A 16,527-nucleotide genomic window follows, 5' to 3' on the forward strand; every position below is an offset into this window, starting at 1 on the left:
TTCATTATTTTATGGCACAAGCTAGAACTTTTATCTCAGAAAATGGGTGTGCTTTGAAAATATTTATCCTTTTTAGTTTAGGTACCTGTATATAATAACAACTCAACAAAGTTGGCAACTTGGTTATTGTGTTGACTGTTTTAACAGATTTCAAACCACCAACAGAAATTCAGATAAAGTAATCAATTTCTTGTGCAGACTGATGTCTTAGTACAACTGTTCCTGTTTTATTTAGTGGTCTGCTTCACTGCAATAAAATAACTCATTTTATTTTTTTCTCTGATCTTGAAATTATATGTGAAGAATGCTGGACAAACCAATTATTATTGTCTGTCTTTTATCAGGGATAATTTCAAAGATTAAAATAATTTCCTTTGTGTGTTTTGTTTTTAATAGGAATATGCAGTAAACTGCCATGTCATCACTTGGGAGAGGATTCTCAGCCATTTTGACATCTTTGCATTTGGGCACTTCTGGGGCTGGGCTATGAAAGCGTTGCTTATACGTAGCTATGGGCTCTGCTGGACGATTAGCATCACTTGGGAGTTAACTGAGGTATGGCATTAACAGAATCATACTTACTAATGCAAATTGTTAAGTTGTACTAACCAAATTACAGATGACATTGTTTAAACAATACCCTTTTAAGATTTTGTAGCTCACAAGAAGTAGTCTGTGCTGTGGGCGAAGTCTACAGATTGAGTTCTCCATCTCCACTGGGTCACTATGGGACCGGAAAGGGTACATAATAGAACTGAGGCATTCTTCCCCACCACCAAACTAAGGGACAAAGTGACAGTAAATATTCTGCTGCTCTTACTCATGTCCATGGGGCTGGGCAGATAGTTAGCGCTTGTTATATTATTTTAATTTCTGCAAAAATTAAATCTGAAGAATGAGTTGAATAAGGAGAATGTGTTAAATAATCCAGATTCCTGTCCCAATCTGTGCTGAGTTAGCTGATTTCAGCCAGGACTGCAGTTGTTGAGGACAATTGTAGCTGCTTCTCCTTCGGCAGCCCCTCGGAGTCGAGGATGACTTATACTTGTAGCACGCATCCCTGGACTAGGAAGGAAAAAAAATGTTAAAGTTCCTGCTCCTGATTACAATCTGGTCTCCTACTATAAGTGCTTGGAGGGGAAAATGAGATCTGGCATAGCTGAGATTCCCTCTGTAATTGAATAGCCTGACGACACTTGATCTCGGGCACATTAAGAATGGCCATTCTGATGAGCTGTTGACACCAATGGAACCATACCTCAACAGGAGTCTGTACCTTCAGGAATAAAGGGAAAAATTAATACTTCAAAGGCAATAACAAATTCTGCACCTGTTTATATATAAATATTAATGTCTGCAAAAAATAGAAAATCCATATGAATTTTCAAATTGAGTTATTAAAAACAGCAGTGGTGGTGGAAGCTTATTATAAAGGGTAGTGTACAGCATTTCTGAACCCCCCTTTTAGTTTAGCTTCGTCAGATACAGCTTGCACTTTATTTCCTGCAGGGTGACATTCAGACAGGAGCAATGATTTAGTGTTGCAACCATTGAGATTACAGGCCAGTTACTGGAGCAGATGTTCAGTAGGTTATTGTCTCGGCAACACTACAACTGATCATCAAAACATTTAGTGAAAGACCCAAGAACTATTCACTGGAGGATATGTGGATTTGCATTTTCGACTAGAACTATTATTTCTGGACATGCCGAAGTATTAATCTACAACCCTGTATTGTGATGAAGAATCCAATTTTTATGTCTGAATTGAGGGCAGTAGTGGAATAGCACCATATTCAGACATCTAAGTTTATTATTTTTTTGAATTGGTTCTCCTGATGTAGGCTATATTTACAAGACAATATTTATTCACCCGAGCTGTTTTTCCAACTCTCAGCTGGGCTGCTGCGATAGTTATTTTTCAGTGAAGCATGGGGAGGGCAAAGCAATTCCCAGTGGCCAGCCCTGTGACTTAAGATTGTGAAGAGACTTGGAGCTGCTTTCTTTCCACACCCATTTGAATTTTCCTGTGTAAATGAGAGCTATTTCTGGTATTCCATTTGATTGATTAAAGCCTTAAACTATTTAACTGCTGTAAATTAAAGTTGTTTTTTCAGTTCTTTATGTATTTAATATAGTGTCATGTATTTCTTTTGTTTGTCTTCCATCAGCTGTTCTTCATGCATCTGTTGCCCAACTTTGCTGAATGCTGGTGGGATCAGATCATTCTTGACATCCTGCTCTGCAATGGGGGTGGCATTTGGCTAGGAATGGTAGTCTGTCGTTTCTTAGAAATGAGAACCTATCACTGGGGAAGTTTCAAGTAAGTGTCCTTAGTTATCATTTGTTCCAAATTATTTATAGCACAGAAACAGGGCCATTCGGCCCAACAGGTGCATTCTGGTATTTACACCCCACACCAGCCTCCCACCCGTCTATATCTAACCTAACCAACATATCCTTTTATTCCCTTTGCCTCATGTGCTTGTCTAGCTTCCCCTTAAATGCATCTATTGTATTCATTAGAACATAAAAAATAGGACCAGGGATAGGCCATTTGGCCCCTCGAGCCTGCTCCGACATTCAGTGAGATCATGGCTGATCTGATCATGGACCCCGCTCCCCATAACTCTTTACTCTCTTTATTGCTCAAAAATCTGTCTATCTCCATCTTAAATATATTCAATGACCCAGCCTCCACAGCTCTCTGGGGCAGAGAATTCCATAGATTTATAACCCTCAGAGAGGAAATTTCTCCTCATCTCAGTTTTAAATTTAAGTCTTATTCTAAGACTATGTCCCCTAGTTTGTTTCTCCTATGAGTGGACCTTGTTGAGCCCCCTCATTATCTTATATGTTTCAATGAGATCACCTCTTGTTATTCTGAACTCCAATGTGTATAGGCTCGACCTATCCTCGTAAGTCAACCCCCTCATCTCCGGAATCAAACTAGTGAACCTTCTCTGAACAACCTCCAATGCAAGTATATCCTTCCTTAAATACAGAGACCAAAACTGTATGCAGTACTCCAGGTGTGGCCTCACCAATACCCTGTACAGTTGTAGCAGAGCTTCTCTGCTTTTATACTGTATCCCCCTTGCAATAAAGGCCAACATTCCATTTGCCTTTCTGATTACTTGCTGTACCTGCATACTAATTTTTTTTGTTTCATGCACAAGTATCCCCAGGTGTCTCTGTTAATGCAGCATTTTGCAATTTTTCTCCATTTAAATTATAATTTGCTTTTCTATTATGTGGATAACCTCACATTTTCCCACATTATACTCCCATCTGCCAAATTTTTGCCCACTCACTTAGCCTGTCTGTATCCCTTTGCACATTTTTTGTGTCCTCCTCACAATTTGCTTTCCCACCCGTCTCTGTATCATCAGCAAACTTGGCTACATTACACTCGGTCCCTTCATCCAAGTCATTAATATAGATTGTAAATTCGTCTCGACTACTCCTTGTGGAAGCAAGTTCCACGTTATAAACACTCTTTGGGTAAAGAAGGTTCTCCTGAATTCCCCATTTCATTTATTAGTGACTATCTTATATTAATGGCCCTTAGTTCTGGTATCCCCCACAAGTGGAAACATCTTCTCTATGTCTACCCTATCAAGCCCTTTCATAATCTTAAAGACCTATCAGGTCACCCCCTAGAGAAAATAAACCCCAAACTGCAATCTTTACTGATGGTATAACCTCTCAGTTCTGGTGGTATTCTAGTAAATCTTTTTTGCACATTCTCCAGAACTTATATTTTTATAATATAAAGACCAGGGGGCCGAAATTGCTCCTTTCCTTAAGGCCTCTTGCCACCGGAAATTGATGGCCACGCTGCGGATTACAATGGCCGCCGATTTCACGTGGAATGGCCACCATTTTGAAAATTCCGTTCCTGCGGTATTCCGGTGGTGACCCACTCGTGTCCCCCCCCCCCCCCAGCTCTTACCGCTCCACAGCTGCCGATCCGTCCTAAATGCGTCATCAGAGCACGCACCGCTGATGTGCCCCCCACCCCCCGATCGCAAAATTCCATCAAAGATCTTGCGACCGCTTTTTCGGCCGGTGCACCGAGCTTGGAGTGTGGTCAAAATGGCGGTGTGGTTGCCATTAAAGAGGACGACCTACTGACACGGCCGCCATCTTTTTTTTTTGTCAGCCGACTGCCAGGTCGGGCCGCCAATTATGCCCCCGGATTCGGTCGGGCCGGCAACAGTCAGCCTGGCACCCCTGTCAGCCCGGCCAAAACCCTCCCTGGTGGCCCAGTGGACTGAACTTAAATAATCGCACCGATCTCCCCCATTAAGTGATGGGTAGCGATGTAGTGACGCGGCACGGTGATGGCGTCATTGGCGTCGGACGCTCCGCCCGTCCTCCAGCTTCCGCCCCCTTAGTATGTGGAACTTCTGTTCGCCGTCGTACATCTGCCCCCATTATGACCAACTTCCGATCTGCTGAAAAAAAGTTAGTGGAATTTTGCTCGAGGCCACCGTATCAACTGCGCCGGTAAAAACTGATGAAACATGGTAGGTTTACCCCATTTCCAGTGGTGGGCAATTTTGTCCGCCAGAACGGTCCACAGTACTCCCAAGTGTGGTCTGACCAAGGTTGTATACAAGTTTAACATTTACCCTTTGCTTTTCAATTTTATTCCTCTAGAAATGAACCCCAGAGCTTTGTTTGCTTTTTTATGGCCTCATTGACCTGTTTTGCTACTTTTAGCTGTGTGTCTTAACCCCAGATCCCTCAAAGATTTTCCTCATGTCACTTCTGATTCTTTTGTCAATCACTTCAAATCGATACCCTCTCGTTGTCGACCCTTCAGCTACTGGAAACAGTTTCTCTTTATTTACTCTATCTAAATCTTTAGTGATTTTAAACACCTCTATCAAATTTCCTCTCTGCCTTCTCTGCTGTAAGAACAACCACCCCAGCTTCTTTCCACGTAGCCGTATTCCCTCATCCCTGGAACCATTCTAGTAAATCTCTTCTGTACCCTCTCCAAAGCCTTCACGTCCTTCCTCAAGTGTGGTGCCCAGAAGTGGACATAATACTCCAGCTGGGGGCGAACTAGTGTTTTATATAGATTTAACATAACTTTCTGACTTTTGTACTCTACGCCTCTATTTATAAAGCCCAGGATTGCATATGCTTTATTAACTACTTTTTTTAACCTGTCTTGCCACCTTCAAAGATTTATGTACAAGCACCCCCAGGTCTCTGTTCATGCACCCCTTTTAAAATTGTACCATTTAGTGTGTATGGTCTTTCCTCATTATTTTTTTTTCTACCAAAAGGTATTGGCTCACATTTCTCTGCGTTAAATTTCATCTGCCTGCCTGTTGTCTTGAGGTCTATTACTATCTTCCTCACTGTTTACTACACTTTCAAGTTTTGTGTCATCTGCAAATTTTGAAATTGTGCCTTGTACCCCCAAGTCCATATCAAAAACAGCTACATGGTACCAGCAGAGAGCTGCAAGGCCATGCAGCTTATAGAGAACGTTGGTCTTGTTACTGAACCTTGGGAAATGCCACTGTATACCTCCGTCCAGTCTGAAAAGCACCCATTCACCGTAAATTCTGTTTTCTATCCCTTAGCCAACTTTGTAGCCATGTTTCTACTGCCACTTTTATCCCATGGCATTCAATTTTGCTAACGAGCCTAGTATGTGGTACTTTACCGAATGGTTTTTGAAAGTCCATATACACATCAATTGCACTGCCTTCATCCAACCTTTTTGTTACCTTATCAAAAAAAACTCAGTCAAACATGATTTGCCATTTTAAAAACTCTGTGTTGGCTCTCCTTTATTAGTCCATGCTTGTCCAAGTGGCTGTTAATTTTCTTCCGGATTATTGTTTCTAAAAGCCTTCCAACCACCAACGTTAAACTGACTGGCCTGTAATTGCCAGGTTTATCCTGAACAAAAAGAGGAGTGGAGGATGCGGGGGTCGATCCCACTATCTCTCACATGCAAAACTCTATTGAGCTAATTCCCCATTCCTGGCCTTAGTAATAATTACTTGGACTCCCTGGTAAATACCAAGGCAAACATGGTGGACGTGAGATCAAAAAAGACATTTAAATTAGAAAGGAAGTTCTACTATGCGGTACCTTATCGAAATCTTTCTGTTGCTTCTTCAAAGAATTCAATAAAGTTGGTCAAACACTACCTTTTTTGGAATTTGCGCTGACTAATCTTATATTTTTGGTTTCTAAATGAGGATGAGTAAGGATTCCGTTATCTTTCCTCCCACCGACGTTCAGTGGACTTGTTCTGTCTCCGTATTTATATCGGAATCACGTTAGCTGTCCACCAGTCCTCTGGCACTATTCCCTTTTATAATGAACATTTATTTATTTATATAATGTAGGTTTTAATGTGCACGATTACAAGTCTGTCAATTATCTCCTCCCTTTCTATCTTGTGTCTTTGTATATGGGGTACAGTAGCACAGTGGTTATGACACTGGACTAGAAATCCAGTGGCTTGAACTCATGATCCAGAGATATGAGTTCAAATTCCACCATGGCAGCTAGGGCATTTAAATTTTAAATAATTAAATCTGTGGAATTCTCTGTTCCAGAGAGCTGTGGAGGCTGGGTCACTGAATATATTTAAGGCAGAGATGGATTTTTGAGCCATAAGTAAATAAAAGGTTATGGGGAGTGGGCAGGAAAGTGGAACTGAGTCCATAATCAGATCAGCCATGATATTAAATGGCGGAGCAGGCTCACGGGGGCGTCAAATGGCCTACTCCTGCTCCTATTTCTTACGTAAATAAAATCTGGAATTAAAAAAAAAAGCTACCATGAAACTATATTAGATTGTGGTTAAATACCCATCTTTCTCACTCGTGTCCTTTAGGGAAGGAAATCTGCCGTCCTTGCCTGGTCTGGCCTTTTTGCGACTCCAGACCCACAGTAATGTATTTGACTCTTAACTACCCTCTAAAATGGCCTAGCAAGCACTCCGTGGTATTTAAAAAGATGGCCTTCTTGAGGGCAATTAGGGATGGGTATTAAATGCTGGCCTTGCCGGCGATGACCACATCCTGTAAATGAATAACATTTTTAAAAATATATAGTTTTTTATCTCTTCTAATCTCATGTCCGCCATGTTACATTCCCTGGTAAATACCAAGGCAAAGTAATTATTTAATATTTCTCATTTCGCTGTCATTACCTGTGAGTTTATGCTTTGTATCTTTAGTGGTTCTATCCCTCCTGAATTTTTATTTTTTTTGTTTGTAGAATACTTTACTATTTCTTTATATTTCTTGATTATTTAATTTTGTAGTTTCTCTTTGCCTTCCTAATTGTTGTTTTTTTACTTTTTTCCTAATGTTTTCCTAGTCCCTTTGGTTATCCTCTCCTTTGTTACTCATGTACTTACTGTATGCCTTTTCTTTTCTTTCAACTTTGCCCATATTTGTTTATTCAACCTTTTCATTCATGCTGACTAGTTTGTTCGTGTTTTTTAGTGCGATATATTTCTCCTGGACTCTCTCTTTATCACCATTTTAAATGTTTTCCACTGCAGCCCTAGTTCTTTATCAGTAAATTTTTCCAGTTTATTTTCTGGTTCCTTTCTCATCCCCTCAAAATCAGCTTTTTTCCAATTTATTACTTTGGTCTTGTCTTATGTCCTTCTCAATCTGTATCTTAAAGCTTATTATGTTGTGATCGTTATTGCCTAGATCATCCCCCTAAATTTACTTTCCTGCGAGTTGTCACATTACAGTATTAAAGCTATTGCAACAAATAATAAGATGCTATTTAAAATGATTTCCAGTAAGTCACAATGCATTTTTGTTGTGGCGGATGGAGGGGCTTTCTATTTGTGGTACATGTACACTAATAAAATGTGTCTTTGCCAGGGCAATTCATACCACGAGTGGAAAGCTGAAACGAGCCGTGTTGCAGTTTACTCCAGCCAGCTGGACATACGTCCGCTGGTTTGATCCAAAATCTTCCTTTCAAAGGGTGGCTGGAATTTACCTCTTCTTAATTATTTGGCAGGTAAAAAACAAACCTAGAACGCATGTATGAGTGCTCATTCTGATAAAACTGCTTCTCCATGACTTATTGGGTGGAACTTTCAACTTCAGGTTTGTAAAATGAGCGGTAGCTGATCAGCCTCCCATTATACACCCCGCTAGATTTTCCTTTCGTGTGTATAAAGGGCAGCTGCTCTGTTACCATTAAAGTTGAAAGTCTCCGAGTTACAAGACAGCATTTCTGAAATCACTTTATAATTTGATGTCCTCGGTTACGTTGCTAGCTAGGTTACACTCAGGCACGACTGATGCTTTAGTATTGTTGTGCTATGGCAGAAGAGTCCCACACTGGTGAGTGGAGAGAGTGAGGTGAATGCAACGATGTTAGCAGCAGAGCACAAGTAGGATGGTAGCTGTAACTCGGATAACGTCTGCAATACATATTGAATGGCTTGAATTTATAATCAACAATTTGCATTTTCTCCATTGTTGGTGCCTCACACATGTTGGACTCTACTATGGCAGAAGATGGAAACGTTCATAAGAAAGAAACATAAGGAATAGGAGTAGGCCATTTGGCCCTTCGAGCCTGCTCCACCATTCAGTAAGATCATGGCTGATGATCTACCTCAACCCCACTTTCCTGCTCTATCCCCATATCTCTTGATTCCCTTACTATTGTTACTATTGACCGTTGTCTTGATTATACTCAATGGTTGAGCATCCACAGCTTTCTGGAGTAGAGCATTCACACCCCTTTGTGAAGATATTTCTCCTCATCTTACTCCTAAATGGCTGACCCCTTTCTGAGACTGCAACCCCTAGTTCTAGACTCCTCAGCCAGGGGAACCATCCTCCCAGCATCTACCCTGTCAAGACCCTGAAGAATTTTATGTTTCAATGAGATCACCCCTCATTCTTCCAATTTTTAAGGAATTATGGGCCTAGTCTCCTCAATCTCTCCTCATAGGATAAAGCCCTCATCCCAGGAATCAGTCTAGTGAACCTTTGTTGCATTTCCTCTAGGTCTTCCTTGGGTAAGGAGACCAAAACTGTACACAGTACTTCAGGTGTGTCTAACCAAGGCCCTATATAATTGCAGTGACTTTTTTTACTCTTGTACTCTTATTATAAAGGCTAACATACCATTTTGTTTTCCTAATTGCTTGCTGTACCTGCATGTTAACTTTCTGTGATTCGTGCACGAGAACACTCTGGTCCTTCTGAAGACCAGCATTTCCCAATCTCGCCATTTAAAAAATATTCTGCTGTTCCATTTTTGCTACCGAAGTGAATAACTTCTCACTTCTCCACATCTGCCATGTTCTTGCCCACTTACTTGCCCTGTCTATATCTCTGTGCAGCCTCTTTGCGTCCTCCTCACAGCTTACTTTTCCACCTAACTTTATATTGTCAGCAAACTTGGATACATTACACTCAGTCCCCTCATCTAAGTCATTGATATAGATTGTAAATAGCGGAGGCCCAAGCACTGATCCTTGCAGTATCCCACTAGTTATAACCAAATTCTTACTCAGTTTTCTGTCCGTTACCCAATCCTCAATCCTATGAGCCCTAATTTTGTATAATAACCTTGTGTGGAAGCTTAAATTCTTTTTGAAAATCCAAATACACCGCACTCATTGGTTCCCCCTTATCTACCCTGCTAGTTATAACCTCAAAAAGCTCCCTAACCGATTTGTAAAACATGATTTCCCTTTCATAAATCAGTGTTGACTCTACCCAATCCTATTATTATTTTCTATGTGCCCTGTTACCATGTCCTTAATAATAGATTCTAGTATTTTCCCTACTACAGATAACAGGTTAACTGGCCTATAGTTCCTTGTTTTCCCTCTCCTTTCTTGAATAGTGAGGTTACATTTGCTGCCTTTCAATCCAGGTTTTAGAACAGTCTGTTCTAAAACCACGATCTGTAGCCACCTCTTTTAAAACCCTTGGATGTAGGCCACCGGGTCCTGGGAATTTGGCGATTTTTGTCCCATTCATTTCTCCGGTACTATTTCTTTACTAATACTAATTTCTTTTAAGTTGCTCACTCTCTCTAGAACATTGGTTTCCCACGATTTCCGGAATGATTTACATCAACATAAGAACATAAGAAATAAGAGCAGGAGTGGGCCATTTGGCCCCTCTAGCCTGCTCTGCCAATAAATAAGATTATGGCTGATCTGATCCTGGCCTTAACTCCACTTCCCTGCCCGCTCCCCATAACCCTTGACTCCCTTATCTTTCAAAAATCTGTATCTCTACCTTAAATATATTCAATGACCCAGCCTCCACAGCTTTCTGAGGTAGAGAATTCCAAAGATTCGCAACCCTCTAAGAGAAGAAATTCCTCCGCATTCCCGTTTTAAATGGGCGACCCCTTATTCTGAAACTGTGCCCCCTAGTTCTAGATTCCCCCACAAGGGGAAACATCCTCTCTGCGTCTACCCGGTCAAGCCCCCTCAGAATCTTGTACGTTTCAATAAAATCACCTCCTGCCTTCTAAATTCCAATGAGTATAGAACCAACCTGCTCAACCATTCTTCATATGACAACCCCTTCATCTCAAGAATCAACCTCATGAACCTTCTCTGAACTGCCTCCAATGCACGTGTATCCTTCCTTTAAATAAGGGGACCAAAACTATACACAGTACTCCAGGTGTGGTCTTACAAACAGTTGTGGCAGGACTTCCTTCCTTTTATATTCTATCCCCCTTGCAATTAAGGCCAGCATTCCATTTGACTTCCGAATTACTTGCTGTACCTGCAAGCGCCTTGAGACTCGTCGGTGAGTGCATGCGGAAGACAAGCGCAGGCTGCGGAAGGAACATGCAGCAAACCTGGCCCACCCTCGTTCACCCCAGACAACTGTCTGTCCCATCTGTGGCAGGGACTGTGGCTCTTGCATTGGACTGTTCAGCCACCTAAGGACTCATTCTAAGAGTGGAAGCAAATCTTCCTCGATTCCGAGGGACTGCCTATGATGATGATGTACCTGAAAGCTAACTTTTTGTGTTTCATGTACAAGAACCCCCAGAGCCCCCTCTACCACAGCATTTTGTATTGTCTCCCCATTTAAATAATAATTTGCTTTTTTATTTTTCCTATCAAAGTGGATAACCTCATATTTTCTCCACACTATACTCCATCTGCCAAATTTTTGCTCACTCACTTAGCCTATCTCTATCCCTTTTGTAAATTCTTTGCGTCCTCCTCGCAACTTACTTTTCCATCTATCTTTGTATCCACAACAAATTTAGCTACATTACACTTGGTCCCTTCATCCAAGTCATTAATATAGATTGTAAATAGTTGAGGCCCCAGCACTGATCCCTCTGGCACCCCACTAGTTACAGTTTGCCAACCTGAAAATGACCCAATTATCCCGACTCTCTGCTTTGTTAATTAGCCAATCCTCTATCCATGCTAATAGATTACCCCCCACCCCATGAGCTGTTATCTTGTGCAGTAACCTTTTTATGTGGCACCTTATCGAATGCTTACTTTAAATCGAAATACACGATACCTAATGGTTCCCCTTTATTCACCCTGCTCGTTATATCCTCAAAGAACTCTAGAAAATTTGTCAAACATGATTCCCTTTCATAAAACCATGCTGACTGCTTGACTGCATTATGATTTTCTAAATGTCCCGCGACTACTTCATTAATGATAGATTCCAGCATTTTCCCAATGACCGATGTTGGGCTAACTGGGCTATAGTTTCCTGCTTTCTGTCTCCCTCCTTTCTTAAATAGGGGTGTTACATTTGCAGTTTTCCAGAATCAAGGAAATTTTGGTAGATTACAACCAATGCATCCATTGTCTCTGCAGCCACCTCTTTTAACACCTTTGGATGCAGGCCATCGGCTCCACCTTTAGTTCTATTAGCTTGCTGAGTACTTTTTCTCTAGTGATAGTGATGGTTTTAAGTTTCTTCTCTCTTCCACTCCCCCCCCCCCCCCCCAAAATAGCTCCTTGATTATCAATTATTGGGATGCTTTTAGTGTCTTCTACCGTGAAGACCGATAAGATATTTGTTCAAAGTCTCTGCCATTTCCCTGTTTCCCATTATTAATTCCCTAGTCTCATCCTCTAAGGGACCGATGTTTACTTTAGCTACTTGCTTCTTTTTTATATACCTGTAGAAGCTCTTACTGTCTTTTTATATTTCTTGCAAGTTTACTCTCCTAAGCTATCGTTTCTCTCTATCATATTTAATAGTCGTCCTTTGCTGGTTTCTAAAAATTTCCCAATCCTCTGGCCTTCCACTGTTCTTTGCAACATTGTATGCCTTTGTTTTCAATTTGATTCCATCCTTTACGTCCTTAGTTACCATGGATGGTTCCTTCTTTTAGAGTCTTTATTTCTCACTGGAATATATCTTTGCTGAGAGTTACAAAATATCTCCTTAAATGTTTGTCACTGCTTTTTTACAGTATTACCCTTTTAATATATTTTCCTAGTTCACTTTAACCAACTCTGTCTTCATACCTTTTGAAATAGTGGACACTATTTTGAGACCTAGCTTTCTCACCCTCAAACTGAATTTGAAATTCTAACATGCTATGACCACTCTTCACTACGAGATCATTAATTAATCCAGACTCATTACACGTTACCAGATCTAAAATAGTCTGTTCCTTGTTTGGTTCCACAACATATTGTTCCAAGAAACCATCCTGTATACACTCTATGAACTCTTCCTCCGGACTACCTTTGCCAATTTGATATGTCCAATCAATATGAAGATTAAAATCGCCCATGATTATTGCTGTACCTTTCTTACAAGCCTCTATTATTTCTTGATTTATACTCTGTCCTACAGTGTGGCTACTGTTTGGGGGCCTGTAGCCCACTCCCGCCGGTAACTTCTTACCATTATTATTTCTTATCACCCAAACTGATACTATATCTTGATCTTCTGAGCCAATATCATTTCTCATCACTACACTGATCTCGTCTCTTATTAACAGAGCTACCCCACCTCCTTTTCCTTTCTGCCTATCCTTACGAAATGACAAATACCCTGAATATTCCATTCCCATCCTTGGTCACCTTGCAACCTCGTCTCTGTAATGGCAATCAGATCATATTCATTTATTTATACTTGGGCTGTCAACTAATCTATCTTATGAATTTTGCGTGCGTTCAGATATAGAGCTTTTAATTTTGTCGTGTGTGTATACGCTCGGTCCCTTCCTGTCACACACTGGTTATCATTACCCCTATTGATGCCCTGCACTTTTGCATTCTTCTTTCTCTTTTTAAATTTCCGGATACCCACCCCCTTCCCCCCCCCCCCCCCCCAAACCAACTATTTAGTTTAAAGCCCTATCTACAGCCCTAGTTATTCGATTTGCCAGGACACTGGTCCCACCTGGTTCACGTGAAGCCTGTCCCGACGGAACAGCTCCTTCCTGTCCCAATACTGGTGCCAGTACCCCATGAATTGAAACCTGTTTCTCCCACACCAATCTTTGAGCCACGCATTCAGCTCTCTGATCTTATTTACCCTATGCAAATTTGCTTGTGGCTCGGGTAGTAATCTAGAGATTATTTGTGGTTCTGCTTTTTAATTTAGCCCTTAGCTGCTCATACTCCCTCAGCAGAACCTCTTTCTTTGTCCTACCTATGTCGTTTGTACCCACGTGGACCACGACAACTGGATCTTTCCTCTCCCACTCCAAGTTCCTCTCCAGCCCGAGGAGATGTCCTTAACCTTGGCACCGGGCAGGCAACACAGCCTTCGGAACTCACATTCTCGGCTGCAGAGAACGGTATCTATCCCCTTAACTATAATATAGCATTTTTGTGTCTTCTACCGTGAAGGCGGGTACATTAATGTCTCTGATTTTCCTCTTCAGGGACCCACATTTACCTTTGCTTATCTTTTATTACATACCTAATAGAAGCTTTTACAATCTGTTTTTATGTCTCATCAGTTTGCTCTACTGATCTCTTTTCTCTATCAATTTCTTGGTCATCCTTTACTGAATTCTTAAAATCCTTCCAAGTCTCAATCTTGCTACCCTTTTTAGCAACATTATAAGCCTCTTTAATCAAATACTATCTTTAACGTACCTTGTTGGCCATGGTTAGACCACTATTCCCTTGGGGTTTTATTCCTTAAGGGAATGTATATTAATTGCGAATTATGAATTCTTTAAATGTTTGCCATTGCTTATCTTTTAATCTAAATTCCCAATCTACTTTAGCCAACTTGCCCCTCATACTTTGCTTTGAGATTTAAGCCGCTAGTTTCGTGGACTGCCCTTCTTCTGTTAGTTGCCTAGTTATCCATTACCATTTTCACGTGGCTTTGGTGGCGTGAAAGAACTTTGTTCTGATCCATTAGTTGTAGAACTGCTTAGCTCTGACTGTATCATAAATCACATATGTCACTTATCTCAGATTATCAGTCAATATTCTTTATAAACCTAGTCCTATTACATAGTAGAACAGAGAAGAATAGGAATGAGAAAACAACAACCTTTCAACCCGTGCAAGTAATTTGGTTGGTCTATTTTGTGACCTATAGTCTAGTCTCTTTCCATTGAATGGTAGCTATAAACTTGTATCACTCCATTTCCTCTCTAAGCCAGCCTGTATATTTTCTATATTCTTGGCCAACTCCACTCAGCCAACACCCTGGGAACCCATGCTAGCTGACATTAATAGCTACCTTTGCTTGGGCACCATTTCTCTCTCCACTTCAAAATTGCTGTCATCTCCGGCTCCTCAAAAAACCATTGTTGACCAATCAATCATCTCTTATTATCACCTCATTGCCATAACCTCCTTTTCCTTTCTAAGTGCTGTAACATATTGTTGCCTGCTAGCTCGTTCCCATTGCTCCTGAAACTGAAAGTCCCACTCGTGCTGTTTCTTGACTGTTTCTCCCCACGTTGCAGTATCAATGCTGTAGGAAGTGGGGAAAGATGAGCAAGGAAAGGGAGAAAACAAAAGTAAAGGAGGAGGATCACAGTGGGAGAGCGAGTGAAACAAGTGAAGGGGAAGAGAGAGGAAAAAAAACAAGTGAAGGAGAGATAAATAGGGGTGTAGAAGTATGATGACTGTGAAAGCCAAATAATTTTTTTTTTTTTGCAGACTTCTATAGCTATAGTGGTACGAGAGCTATTAAAATCTTTTTGGTGGGGCCTAACCTGCAGTAGTTTAAAAATCACTTCTTCTGCATTATAATTAGCTGAGCACTCTGCTGACATTTGCTACCTTGGACACCTGATCAATGCTTAGGACTGCAAAGTATGAGCTCACTATGGAAATTGTGACTAACATCTGCTGAATGTGGAGACTTGCACTGGTGGGGTGATGAACTGATAATTGAAGTATCTTTTGGCATGTAGGAGTTAATTTAAATTGAATTTTAAATTGGGGGTGTGGGAGGGAGAAGAAAGAGAGTATTTTTATATTGAATGTTTCGTGTACTTTAGTTACTATATTCATGTGGAAAGTCTCTACATCCCAAGGATGGCAACCCTCTCTGCAGCATATTTAATTTCCCATGTACAATACTGGGACAGACTGTTTGTATCATAATTCTGTGCTATCTGAATGATGTGGTCTCAAGTTTCACTGTTTATTTAAATTTTTTATGTGTGATGAATTAAAAGCAGAGCTGATGAATGATTTACATTTCCGCCAGCAACATGCAGTTTTATTGGTCCTGTAATCAATGATCACTGGTTTTAAAAGATAAAGGCGAATATTTAAACTGCTTTAGTAATTAATTCTGTACTTTTTTTTTCAACATGTTAACGATTTCAGTTTATAAGTCAATACATACTGATTTCATGTTGTCGTGCTTCTTGTGTATCCAGCAAAACTTGTATAAATACCAATTTTCATTTGAAAGCCTTGAATACTATAGTTCAATATTTTAGCAAGTTATGTAATTTGGTCTGTAAGGAGTGGCTTGTGAAAGTCATTCGAATATATTTCTGTTTTAAAGTCTCCACACAACACTGAAATCTTTTGCATTTTCACAATATTCAAAAAGGCTAAACCTGTATTTTTTCTGTTCTTTATTTAGTTGACTGAACTGAATACCTTTTTCTTAAAACACATCTTTGTGTTTCAAGCAAGCCACATGCTGAGTTATGGTAGAATTCTCTTCATTGGTGTGATTACGGCTCCAACTGTAAGGTAAACCAGCTTTATTACATTTTTTTTAAACCTACCTGTTGATCTCCTGAGGTATTGCTCATGCATAAAAATTAAAATTTTCTCGTTGGGAAGGATTGGGGCTGGGCTGAGAGTGGATGACAGGATTGGAGCCTGGCTGGGAGAGAGAAAATGACACCAGGTTCTGGCCTAACAAGGAATGATGGATCTAGAGTTTGGACCTTGTAGCCCTATTTTAAAAAAAAAGGAGGCAGACAAAAAGCAGGAAACTACAGACGAGTTGTGGTTGGGAAAATGTTGGAGTCCATTATTAAAGAAACAGTAGCAGGACATTTGGAAAAGCATAATTCGGTCAGGCAGTC

At 40.6% G+C, this 16,527-nt stretch overlaps 2 protein-coding genes across 7 annotated transcripts in view; one reads left to right on the forward strand and one right to left on the reverse strand.

Moving 5' to 3' along the window:
* The window catches only part of mterf3 (mitochondrial transcription termination factor 3), a 133,303-nt gene that overhangs the window by 63,731 nt on the left and 53,045 nt on the right, over positions 1–16,527 (reverse strand). The gene's annotated exons all lie outside the window — the stretch shown is intronic.
* The window catches only part of LOC139276452 (phosphatidylserine synthase 1-like), a 57,136-nt gene that overhangs the window by 11,111 nt on the left and 29,498 nt on the right, over positions 1–16,527 (forward strand). The window contains exons 5-8 of the mRNA XM_070894463.1: positions 397–555; positions 2,172–2,323; positions 7,890–8,031; positions 16,074–16,186. Of these exons, the coding sequence (XP_070750564.1) occupies positions 397–555; positions 2,172–2,323; positions 7,890–8,031; positions 16,074–16,186 (566 nt within the window). The remainder of the gene's footprint in view (positions 1–396; positions 556–2,171; positions 2,324–7,889; positions 8,032–16,073; positions 16,187–16,527) is intronic.

This window comes from Pristiophorus japonicus, chromosome 1 (assembly GCF_044704955.1).
Source record: "Pristiophorus japonicus isolate sPriJap1 chromosome 1, sPriJap1.hap1, whole genome shotgun sequence".
In the NCBI taxonomy this organism is placed as follows: domain Eukaryota; kingdom Metazoa; phylum Chordata; class Chondrichthyes; family Pristiophoridae; genus Pristiophorus; species Pristiophorus japonicus.